This window comes from Fringilla coelebs (genome assembly GCF_963513975.1).
Source record: "Fringilla coelebs genome assembly, chromosome: 2".
Lineage (NCBI taxonomy): Eukaryota > Metazoa > Chordata > Aves > Passeriformes > Fringillidae > Fringilla > Fringilla coelebs.
This window is the reverse complement of record NC_140029.1, coordinates 86,301,491-86,314,343: the sequence shown is the minus strand read 5'-3', so window position 1 is coordinate 86,314,343 and position 12,853 is coordinate 86,301,491. Positions and strand designations below refer to the sequence as shown.

The 12,853-nt window shown below is 41.0% G+C and overlaps 1 protein-coding gene across 1 annotated transcript in view; it reads right to left on the bottom strand.

Moving 5' to 3' along the window:
- The window catches only part of TENM4 (teneurin transmembrane protein 4), a gene marked incomplete at both ends in the record, with an annotated part of 337,845 nt that overhangs the window by 36,110 nt on the left and 288,882 nt on the right, over positions 1-12,853 (bottom strand). Inside the window, 2 exons of the mRNA XM_084201037.1 lie at positions 2,605-3,482; positions 6,536-6,690. Coding sequence (XP_084057163.1) covers positions 2,605-3,482; positions 6,536-6,690 — 1,033 coding nt within the window. The remainder of the gene's footprint in view (positions 1-2,604; positions 3,483-6,535; positions 6,691-12,853) is intronic.

The following is a 12,853-nucleotide window of genomic DNA, read 5'->3' as shown; positions in this document are numbered from 1 at the left end:
TAGACAGATTTGTCATGGAATCATGTGAGGATAACACTGAAGACAATGCCTTGCTACAACTCTGAGAGCCAAGGCTTAGCCCACTTACACGTGTACCCTGGCATCAGGCTGTACAAGAATATATTTTGTTTAAATGAAACCTACTTTAGCAAGCAATTGAAATATTTGACTCTTATTTAATATTCTAATTTTATCAGTCTGATTTTATATTCTTTTCCTGGTTACACATATAAAACCTGGACAGAATCAATCCCTCTAAATCACTGATCTGCCTTCCAAGTCCCTAGTGAATAGGATAGGATAGGATAGGATAGGATAGGATAGGATAGGATAGGATAGGATAGGATAGGATAGGATAGGATAGGATAGGATATGAAGAGGTAAGATGGATGAAAAAGAATAGTCTCCAATTCAAGCATGGAAGATTTAGGCTGAGCATATAAAAAAAGCTTTCTAACAGTAACAATAATATAGGTAAATACATTGAGATCACTAACAATATTTATAAATAACTCAGATGACTGACAGGATCCATTTTACCAAACTGTAGACATCTGCAACATAAACATCTGAATCTGAACTCATAATTCTCTACTACCTTTGCAGAGATAAACTTTCAGAATACAACTCTCCTCATCTTAAAGGAAATACCTAACATAACTCATAAGAAACTCACCTTAAATGGGCCTGTTTCTCTCCACCTGCCTGTAAAGGGTGGCTAAAGTAACTAATTCAGATATAGACTTTTCCCCTGTAGTTTAATATAGTTGCATCAGAAATTGTCAGGAACAGTTAAACATAGGTAAGTGATCATAGGTTTGGATGAGGTATCTCTGAAAGCAGAGTCACAATTCTATATTCAGTGATGCTGTGCTATTATACAGTGCTGACTTGCTCTAGTCAAGATTTTCATAGTCCAGCCACTAGAGAATACTGTCTTCCATTTAGCTCTAAAAAGCTTTCTTATTACTCTTCTGAAGTGCATAAAAGGACCAGAATGATGACTTTTACAAATGCTCTATTTTGTTGGACAGCAGAAATAATGGATCACTGTTACAAATATATCCACAGAGCAAGTTGGATTTGAGCTTCTGTCTCATTTTATCTCCTTTATATTTTCAGTTGCACTTTAAAATAAAAGATTATGTTTGAGGTATAAATCTGACCATTATTAGCTGTAATGTTTAGTTTACTTCACTGTCTGTGGCTGCATCTGTTTTCAAGTGCAGGAACTATTGGGTTCTTTGCAAAAAGAAAATACCTCCTTGATTTAGCACAATGGTTCTGACAATATAGCTGGCTTTGACTCCTGTGGAGAAAAACACCATCTTTTTCCTCCCTAAGGGCTTCCTCAAGCAAATTCAATGTAAGAGATGGAGAGTATTAACTTGGATTCACTGAGGAATATTGCTACAATAATTGCAAGCAGAACACTGATGAAATTCTAATAACATTTCAAAAGATTAATCACAGAGTTTCTATCAGTTCTTTTCAAGGCAAGGGCAGGAACAGTGTATATTAAGCAAAGAAATTTGAAACTGGGCCTGGAACATTTTAAGGAGAGAACCAAAGCAACCACATATCAACACATAAATATGTGGATTTAGCCAGCTTTCCTTTCCTGAATCCCTTTTTTTCTTAGCAACTTTTTTGTTTGTCATCTTGGGAACTGTCTATTCTATCCAAATTGGGTTCTTACAATGGGTCTATTATTATGGCAGCTGAACACTTCCATGTAACCATTCAAACCATGTGGGTAATGATCCACTTAAAGGAGCATTTCAAACAGGTTACCCCTGTAAATAAAAATTAAACTAAGGAAGAGGGAGGGGAAAGGGCTCTCAACAGCAGGATGAATCCTTCTAGGTGCTTTTCACCCAGTTATCTATCTTCGTCCTTTTTTATATCAGAAATGTGTTCACTTCACGATATTTATAAGCAGGGAATTGCTAAGAGTAGTACAGAGAAAAAGTACAAATATTCAAGATACTGCCATCTCTGGGTTTTTCAAGGCATCCTATCTTCTCTCTGCTTAAAAACTCTTTGGGGATAGTCTTGAACAGTTTCAAGACTACTTTTAAAGCTTAGTGCAGGAAATTGCAACAGGAGGAATTGAGCAGTCCATTAATTACAGAATTGTTTCCAGAGCAAGCTCTCATTAGTCATTGTCAATTGTCATTCTACATCAAACACTTCAAACAGGCTCCACAAAGACACTGCAGCATAGGAGGTAGGTGAAAAGCTGTGAAAAAAGAGGCTCTGATGGAACTTTCATACTTCCAAGACTTTCAAAGCCAAGAAAAATTCTCTGACACACAACCTAAATCTCCAGTTCTGACTAAAGTTAAGGAGAACCAGGTGTCCAAATTAATCAGAAAAACTCAGCAGAAATTCTGTCTGACTCTTGGCTTGGCAGAGGGAGCTTATTCAAGCTCTAATGTACCTACTGCCAGTATCTAGGGTTTGCGTGAAATCCAATACTCTCTGTTAGGGGCCATTTTATTTGGACAATAATTCTGATCAGGGAATTAAATTCTACCAACCTTGCATGGTTCAGAGAACACAGAATGAAGTCAGCCGTCCCAATATTCATAAAATACTCACTCATAAAATGTTGTCCAACCATTTTCATTGCTTTTTGTGGCAAGGAGACCAGAGTTGCCGTGGTAAGTCATCATGGCCACTTCATGCCCCTGTGTTGTTACACTCTTGAGTGCACTGTTGGTACCAATTGTCACCCAGTAGACTTGGCCATCAGGCACCACCAGCCAGAGGGGCATCCCTGTGGAATCTCTTCGGATGTTGACTAAGTTGCCATTATTGTCAGTGATCAGGGTTATATCTCCGTCACCAGAATAAGTAAAATTGTAAAGATAATCGCCAGTAGTAAGGCTCTGAGTATAAAGGTGCTTCCCACTGGTGTCAAACAAGTAGAGTTCCTGGTCTATGGGTGAGGATAGCTCATAGAGATTTTGTGCGTTGAGGAACGGTTTGTTTTTCCGAATGAAGCGGATTCGGATGTTCCCCAGATCGGCGACGTACAGCTCCCCATCCGCACACACGGCGAGGGAGGACGGTGCATTGAGCTTGGCGTCCTTGGCGTAGCCATCATCCCCCGAGAAGCAGTCGCAGTTGGCATCGTTCTTGCAGTCGCAGCTGCTCGGGGCGCCGGCGACCAGGGAGATCTCCCCGTTGGTGGTGACCTGCCTGATGCGGTTGATCTTCTTCTCGTCAGTCTCAGCGATGTACAGCACCCCGTTATGGGACACGGCCAGGGCGGTGGCAGACTCCAGCGTGGCGTGGATTGCCACCTTGCTGAGGAGAAAGTGATCCATGCCTGGCACCTGGCAGTGCATGGGCCTCCCTGCCACGATGCGCACTTGGTGGTTCTCAGAGATCTGCAGCACAACGTTGTTGTCGAGGACGTAGAGAGAATTATCCATGGGATTCACTGCCAGATCCGTGGGCCATTCTAGACGAACCTTCACAGTAAAAAAACACACGGGAACTTTTATAGCAAGACATTTTTCTAGTGCATGATTGGTATTAATCAATCACAATGAGGATGGAATCAACATGGATTAAAGGGGGAATGGGTGAAAAACTCCACAACTAATTATTACTTGATAGGTGGTCATAGAGGATATAACCTGCTGTGAGCAAGGGGGCTTAGCTCCTGGTCATGTGAAGCAGTCACAGGGGGACACCCACACTCTGCACTGGAACACTTGGGAATAGGATGATGGACAGAGGCAAAACATTCTACGATTTTCCCTCTCCTGTGCTTTTTGAACTTACGGAAACTGGACCTCATAGCAGAGACTTGGGACTGTAATTTTGCTGTGTGAAGTGCTATGAAATCAGACACACAGAACAATGCTTCTTTTACTAAAGGATTTTTCACACAAGTGACTGAAGTCCTCTTGGTAAATGACAAGGAGGGATAGAAAAAAACTGGCAGCTGTGCCAGCATGTTTCAATATCTGTTATAACCTACGGTTTTCTGCTTTATGCTGCAAAAATGCAGAACAGCAATTCACAGGAAACTCAAGCAATTTCAGTTTATGGAGTAGAATACTTGTGCCTTCATGGCGATTTTCACATTTTGTTTTAGCATAATGGAAAAATGGGTTCAAGAGTGACATATCCCAGTTCTACACTGATAATCCACTACAACAGTGACTGGCAACACTACAAGTGAGTAAGCACTAGAATGACTTAATTTCTAGCTCTGCTTCTGCAATACACTCTTTTCAAGTGAGTCTTCTCTCTCAGTTGCCAAACCTAAAAAATGCTTACCAACAGAATCCAGAACATATTTTTTTTGTAAAAAAACTCCAAGCTGTGAATTTTTTTGATTATTTTATTTTATTTCAGGTTTATATAGGAAAAAACAATCAGTCTTGTGCTGATGGGAACCTATCAGTTCCAGTATAGTTTCTTTGTTTTGAACCTTCTTTTCCCACCATCCATCTCCACTGCTGCTTCTTCTCATTTGTCTGACGTGACTAAGTTTATAGGAGCATTTTGTAACCTTATTGGAAGGAGGACTGGATGCCAGCAGACTGAGGTCCATGAAACCATCTTTCACTATTATTTTATTTAAAACTGAGTAAGGAGAGACCAAGTAAGATCCAGGAACACAGGAAATTCTTATTTTTAAGGCCTGTAGTTCAACATCTCTGCTACAGCCATGCTTTATTTGATGCTTCTTTATGCCTTTTCAGCATTTATTTTAAAGGATCAGATGTAAGGTATCTAGTTCATCGCGTCTTCTAACGCTTGAGTGCATGAGGCTTATTTTCATTGCTAAGCAGTTTGCTGAGCTCAGTCTACTCTGGTTCTCTGCTTACAAAATCTCCTTCTTTTTCTCAGCTCCTGGCCTATTTTAACCCTTCTTGTAGTAAAACATTATAGCCTGTGGTTTTCTCTTTAATAATTCATGCCTCCATCCCTTCCAGTGGTCTTTAAGCTCTGCAGTCTTCAGTTAGCATCAAGAGCTGAGTTTATTCTGAACTGACAAGGGAATTTTCAATTTCTTAAAAACCATTCCTTGTCAACAGTGGCAGCTAAATATTTCATGTCCTCATGTCCCAGGGAGCCTCAGGGATCTGGCAGAAAAGACCCTTCTATCTGCTGTAAATGATGAAAAGCTGCTTCCCAAGCTGGATTTTATTTTTTAATTAAGCTTGTATTCAGTATGTTTCTTTAGAACAGGAGTGGTTAATCTGCCAATCTCAGTACAGGTTAATCTAAAAATGGTTCCTGTCATTTTATGAAAGGAAAAAAAAGTCTTCAGCTGATACATGTTCATCTCAGTAGTGTTTGAACATGACACTGGTTTACATAGGAGCTACACAACCTGGAAGCAAATAATTTCTAAAGCCTGATTATAGGACCGTCTTGTGCTAACTGACCCTGAAATTCACATGAAAAAGAAATTATGTCTGTAAGATAAGAAACTTACTACAAGGTGGCCTTTAACCATCAAAATTTCCTCTCTATAGAAGGCAGAAAAACTTTTAAAGTCATAATTTCAGCTTGTTCATAAATTACAGACAGTGGGAGCCAGTTGCAAGGAAGCAAGAATAATCTTTTCAAATTAGAGGGAAAAAACAAGAATAGATTCCATATGGGAACATGGAAATTATCTAGGTAGTTACAAAAAGGAAACCCCATTGACATCTATTGTGGCTGAATAACAGTACTTAGCCCTCCAGCTATGATCTATATTTTCATAGGAGAGGACAACATTCCTGCAGTCAGGCAAACAACAAGTGGCACAAAGGTTTCAAAGGACACTGTCCTAAACTGGCACAATTTGACAAGTTGGCCAGTGCCACACAAAACTGAGTGCTGGGCTGTAACAGATTTCTCTTCTGCACCATCCAGCAGTATAGCAATCAAAATCAAAATGAGATTTCTTCTTCTTCTTTTTTTCTCTCCACCTTGAAGCAGCAGGACTTAAATGCCCAGCATGATGGTAGCTGCAACCAATTTGCAATCTGATGCAATTCAAGATTCATGTTTTCCTGCTGTTGCTAATTTTGGCACTACATCCTCCAATCAGTATTTCCTATGTTAATTTGATTCAGGTCTAAAATTGTGCTGGGCCAAACTAGGATGAGGGGAAGAAAAGAAAAAAACCTGTGATTAGCTAACATGTTATGATGGAGCATGGCATACAGTCCATGGCATATAGTGAGACATGATGGCAACAAAACCTGCCTTCCCAGGAATCTGTGCTTTCCCACTGACTGGAAATTCTGAAAGAAGTCAGTACTGTGGCTGGGACACCTTTAAAAATCTCACCCTTGGAAATCTATGACTTAGGGCAGTCAAGTGTTTTCTTCTGTCTTTACAGGGTAATTCTTTTATGATCCAATCAATTTTATACCATAAACTATGCAGAAATGCAACACTACTTGAGCCCTTACCTCTTTGTCAGATCTGCTGGGGAAGCACACAGACATGAAGATAAGGGTGAAGGTGAGGGCTGGCATCCTGTAAAAACAGAACTGTCTTACTGTCTTACCTGAGAAATGTCCATAACAGAGTCACAGCTGAGAGGCCGAGCAGATGTCAAGTCATTGGAACCCAACACAGTGGAGATGATCCCATTCTGATCAATCCTCCTGATCATGGTACCATCCACAAAGTAAATCAGCCCAAACTTGTCCACGGTGATGCCTGGAAAGGAACAAAGAAAGACAGTCAGAAAGTGGTGGCAGCCTGACATGAGGAGCAATATATTTCATGGTGTTCCAAATGGATAAGAGGTAAGTTGGGCATGTGGGAGTCCTGGTTATCAAGAGCTTTGAGCTGGCAGCATTCCATGGAAGGCACTTTTCAATGCAATTCAGAAATCCCCGCTCACTCCTGGAAAAGGGCATGGCATTCGGTGAACTGCTGAAATGAAAAGGTTTTCTAATAACTGCGTGTCTTGCATGATCAGAAACCTGGTTTTATTGCTCATGGTATGAATGGTAAGCCATGCACGTAAAAATGTTACACTGATGAATCTTTCAAAAATGGCAATAAAAAAGGCTGTGAAAGGTCCATCAGGTCAATCAAATTCCAGAGGGATAAATGAGAAAGGGTTTTCCCTAGGATAATCCTACTAATATACAGTGTTTCACCTGATTCTGAACTCTGCTAGTGATTGATTTTATTGCTCAAACCTCCTTTGTAGACATACTCCTGTCAGTAGATTTGAGGTCTGCTGACAGCAGTTACAGGCTGCTGATCTCATTTCTTGCCCTGCAGACAGTGCACTACACTTTCTAATTAGACCTTATAACAGTCTATGAGTGTGGTCACTCTAATTTTACATATCAGAAAATTAACAGATAATGCAGTTCTCACAAGGGCACAGAGAAAGGTCATGACTGAGGCAGAAGTAAGAAGTTAGGGGGTCTATTCGCCTCCTCTTTGTGCAAGCATAAATTAAAATAACTCCACACTCATTCACCTCATCTACCATATAGAGGCAGAATGTCACTCAGCATAATATTTGAGTGTGTTAAAGACACTAAAAGCTTGTAAAGAAACAGAAAAAGAACACAGAGGCCTGTAACATCTTTTTCTATGCAAGTGAAAATCCTTCTTAAAATATATGAATATTAGGATCTTCCTGTTTGGTTTCTTTTGCTTTCAGGGTAAACAATCACTTGGCAAAAAGCAGACATCTGCACTGTGCATCTAAGCAAGTATCTGAAGCTATTCCAATCAGTGGAGAGAGAAATCTACTTTGAGAGTGCAATTTTTATCACCCTAAAGCCCATATCCCCAAGAGATTATACAAATCCTGCTAGAAATACCTTTTCCTCCCATTTGTCTATAAAAGGAAACTATAGCAAATATCTCTAAAGAAAACATTTATATTGTAGGCAGATTAAATTACTGAGCTGAATCCTCACAAGACTGTCTCTTTGGCTGTCATCTTGGTGACAGAAATGATGGAATTTCTGTTTCAGATAGAAAGCTTTGAGAATGTTTGAGGAGTGATCAGACCCTGTGTTCCTCCAAAATGCTCTTTCGCAGCCAGATCCCCTTATTTGAAACATCTACATCCTCAGTCTCCATCCACTGTGAGCTCTGCTGTGAAGTGCAGATGCAGCAGTTCACAGATCAAAAATTCCAGATTTTCATAGAGTAGGGACTAATCCTCTGATTGCTTTGGCAACTAAAATCATGGCCTTCAGCCAGCACTTTAAGTATTGCATGGGCTGGAAGCCATGGAGGTAGGTGATATGTGGAAAAACATAGCAGATTTGATTATAAGGAAATCCACAGAAGATAATCTATCCTGGCAGAAAAACATCAGGACTAAGTCATTGCTTGAGAGAAAGAACAAACTTCTGCATTGAGCTGAGATAAAGGAAAGGATTCAGACATGGTTGCAACCTGTTGATTCCAAATCAATTAGGAGTCAGAAAACTGGTGTTTCAGATCGCTGAGCTGAATGGGAGCTGTGTATTATTGCCAGGAGGCAAAACCAGCATTTTCGTTACTTCTTCACAGCATCACCCTGTTTGAAGGGCAGCACTTCGACCTGGATCGGATATTTGATCATCAGAGCTGTGTGGTTTCACAATAGCCTCTGTGGCAGTGAGGAAAAAAATTACTTGCTGCTTTCAAGATGAAGTTCATTAATTTTGGAGGGGATTATATAGCAGGATTGCTGAGATAATGGATGACAGGACTGAATGACCTAAAAGATTGCTTCTAGTCCTACACTAATACCTGTGTTGAATTCATGCCAAGGACCCATCTTTGCAGGGCCTTGAAACAAGAGTCTCAAAGAGGAGCACAAGGTAAGTGTTGAACATCAGAATTTACTGAGAATAGTGAGGCACTGGCAAAAGTTTCCCGAAGAAACGGTGGCTGTCCCATCCCTGGAAGTGTTCAAGCACAGGTTGGATGGGCTTTGAGTAACCTGGTCTAGTGGAAGGTGCCCCTCCTCAGGGTGGGTAGAAACTAGATGGTTTCTATGGTCCCTGCCAATCCACACCATTCTATGATCTGATGAATGCTACGGGAGAAGCCACAGTAGTGGTGGCCATTTATTCTCACTATAAATATAAACACATCACTTGTATTTTAGCACTTTGTTAAATGCTTGCAGAAGGATCTGATGGGATAAGCATCAATAACTCACTAGCATCCATGGCTTTCAGGAAGCTATCTTCACCTGTCCTCTTCAATGGATCTGTCCAGGATACTGGCACATGTCACCTGTCACTGGCATCTGCTGTGGAAGGTCTCTGCTCCTCTTAATTATTTTGTCTACTGAGCGTCAAGTTCTTTCATGTTTGCTGGCATTTGCTTAAAAACCAGGAACACAACCGAGCTCTTTAAGCAATATGGCAGACATGCTTTTTTTTGGAAGAGGCATGATAGAAGGTTTAGTTGATCTTAATTGGCTTTTGTCAAACACTCAAAAGAGTCTCTTTCCTATTCCTTGGTTCACAACAAGTATTTTTCCAGGTGCCTGTCCATTACTCTGTGTGACAAGCCAAAAGCCAGTGAAGGGTGGCAGGCTGGATAATGCGATTTTCAATGAGGCAGAATTTTCTCCCTTAGCTAGTTCCATATGTTTTGGATTGGACTAGCAGCAGCATCTGCTGGCAGTGGCTCACTGTGTGCAGTCCTGGGGTTTGATGGCTGCTCTGATTACCCAGTTACAGTAATAATAACCTGGAGACCACTGTGGCCCTCGAACCAGCTCTGATCAGCTGATAGGGCACAACTTTATTTTGCATTCCAGCTTAGACAAAGAGCTCGCACACCTGAGTAAGTGGAAGTGGGATAGCAAAGTTACCACTTATCACCCTGTGCAATGGTACATGCGTGTGCTCTTATCACTGAGTACTTCTCTGCTTATCCCTCTTTCATAGAGGCTAAGCAATCTCAATTGATTCACATTTCCTGAGATGTTCTGTAGGGCATTAGAGTTTGCAGTCTGTTAAAGCCCCAAATTCCCACTTGCACACATTCTTTACATGGCAGCTGCTCCAATCCGTTCCTGATTTTGCTGATTGTCTCGGAATCAAAACTAATTATGGAGAAGAACCCTGCTATGCCACAGACAAGTGTCTTTGGACGGATGACTTCTGTGAAAAGAGAAAGAAGCATCTCATGGATGCTTTGCAGCAGATTGTAAAGGTTAGGTTGGACCTTTCTGTTTCCTATCTGATATAGGCACAGTTCCAGCGCTGGGAGCTGGCTCCTGCAAACAGGCACAGAAATGGGTAATTCACATGTTATGCGTGTTAAGCCCAAGGCCTTGGCTTACTTTGGCAGAAGGCTCCTCTCATGTTTCCATAGGAACATAAGGGAATTACAGCCTCTCAGCATATATAGCTCAAAGTTCAGCCTCACAGTTACTGAGAGGAAACAGCTGCTGCCACTACCCAGGTAGCATTGCAGATCCAAACCTTAAGTTCTGAGATATGAAATACATACGCTATGCAATCATGCTGGCTCCTCTTGCATAAGCAGAGATCGCTCACAAAACAAGGGCTTGTAGCACCATGTGCATCTCACCAGTGAGCTGTGCTGATAGGAAGTTGATGTGATGACATTTGCTTGAAATGTCAGGACCTTGTAGTATGAAGAGGTGACAGCACAATGTTATGCTGCAAATAGCTACTGAGACATGGTGAGTTTCTTGTAGAAGGCAAACCACTAAAAGTGATTGCATGGTGCATATAGCTCTAGTTAGGAAAAGAAAAAGGGGAAAACCCCTTTTAACTGAAAAACAAGGTGCTTAAAAGAAATCCAAATTTGGACCTTTCCTGTCTGACTGGATGCTGAATGACTGAGCAATAAAATGGCAGATCAAAATCAATGTCAGTAAGTACAGAAGAATTCACAGGGAAAGGAGAAAGCCTAACTACCCACATACACAGACAATCTGAAAAAGAGCTCAAAGGAAAAGGATTCTGGAATTCCTGTGAAAAGTTTTCTGCTAAGATCAGTTTTGTGTTATGCAGTGGTCAAGAAGGGAACTACAAGACAGCAAAGAATTAGCAAAGACACAGAAAAAACCCCAACAAAACAGTGGCTTGGCCTCAAAAGGACCATTCTTTTTCATGACCTGGCTAAAGAAATTGTGAAAATTATTAGCACAGGGTACCTGGAAGAACAAAACTAGGTGTTCAGAAAGGTTTCTTAGCCGATTGATGCTGATATATAAGCACAGGTCTGATGCAACTTCTTCAGAAATTCCCCTAAATGCTGATGACTAGCATCTGGAGTGTTAGCACAGGAAGACCACATTGCCCCTAAGTGTCTCTTCTGGCCAGAGTAAGGAACAAGAAATTTTGTTCAGTCAGCCTCTGGTCTTCCCAAAAATGATCCTATTATTATCTGACCATAAAAATGTTAACAGATTGTAGAGGGTTGGTTTCCTCAATTAATTCTGTCGAACTCTTCAACACTTAGAGAACAACTGAGATTTTGTTTACACATTCTGCAGGGCAGAATGAAAGAACCAATCTGTCCCCAAATTAATTACTTCATTTCACATTGCTGTTATGGTGCTAAATGAATGAGATGTCCCCTCTCTCCCCACGTGCCTTCTGAAACCTTCTTCCTATTGTGTCAGACTTGTCACTGCAATCTCTCTTAATTGCAAGCTCCTTGGTAATTTCTCTGCCACAACATTTTCCTGAGAAAAACCAATGGTGAGTACTCAGATGAAAAGAAATGCTCTGACAAGCTGGAGTTTTAATTTTTCTTTAGATTGCTTGTAGAAAAGGATCATTATTAGCAGATGATAATTAGGAAGTGGTAACACTTTAATTTGCAAGGATATATTGAAATTCCTTAGCATCTGAAAGCTTTGCTGTGCTCTGTGGCAAATGAATTGGACGGATCAGACTGGTTCCTAATAGCTATGATAAATACCCTGACCAAACCACTGCCACCCCTATTTCATCTGTGGATCTATCTGTCCTGTGTTTCTGTAGCCTGCCTTTATTAAACAAGACAAAGATGGGTAAAGTGTGAAACTCCTGGAGGGTTTTACCCCTTTCTAATGTCTTTTCTAAGCTAATGGTTTAAAAGGCGTTCTTCCTTCACTGGAGTGAGACAAGCACCTCTATCCAGAGAAGGTATTTCAGAGAAATGTCAATACAAGGGATAATGGTCCTGGGTGGATTTAGATTATGTATTAGAAAGAAATCTTTTCCTGTGAGGGTGGTGAGCCACTGGCACAGGTTGACCAGAGAGGCTGTGGATGCTCATCCCTGAAGTCTTCATGGCCAGGCTGGATGGGGCTCTGAGCAACCTGATTTAGTGAAAGGTGTCCCTGCCCAGGTCAGTGGGGCTGGAACTGGATGGTCTTTGAAGGTCGCTTCCAACCCAAAGCATTCTACTCAAAGCATTCCCTCTGAACTCAAGGGAGCTGAGGTGAAGAGAACTGGAGGAAGTGATCAAAAGAATGGGGAAAAATGTGCTGCTCAGAATGTGCAGAACCATTCTGATCAGTTTCTGCTGCAGTGGGGACCTTATTCTTCAGGCTATCAGATCCAGGAGAAGACCAGAACTCCCAGAATGTGGCTCATCCCACCTTGAACATGTGCATTGTCACAGAATGAACCACCTTCAGGGTATTGGTTTCTTTCCACTGAGAAGAGACTCAAAAAAACCTACTTAGACCAGATGCTTGACTGATCCAAGGGACTAAAGGTATATGCAAAGGCAAATAATGACAGTTCATGGTTATTTCTCCAGTCTTAATGAATTGCTGGTTTTCATCTGGCAGGAAGGTATCCCTCAGTATTTTCCAGCAAGCTGAAAATATCAGCTAATTAAAACATGATGAAAGGCAAGATTTTATTCTTTG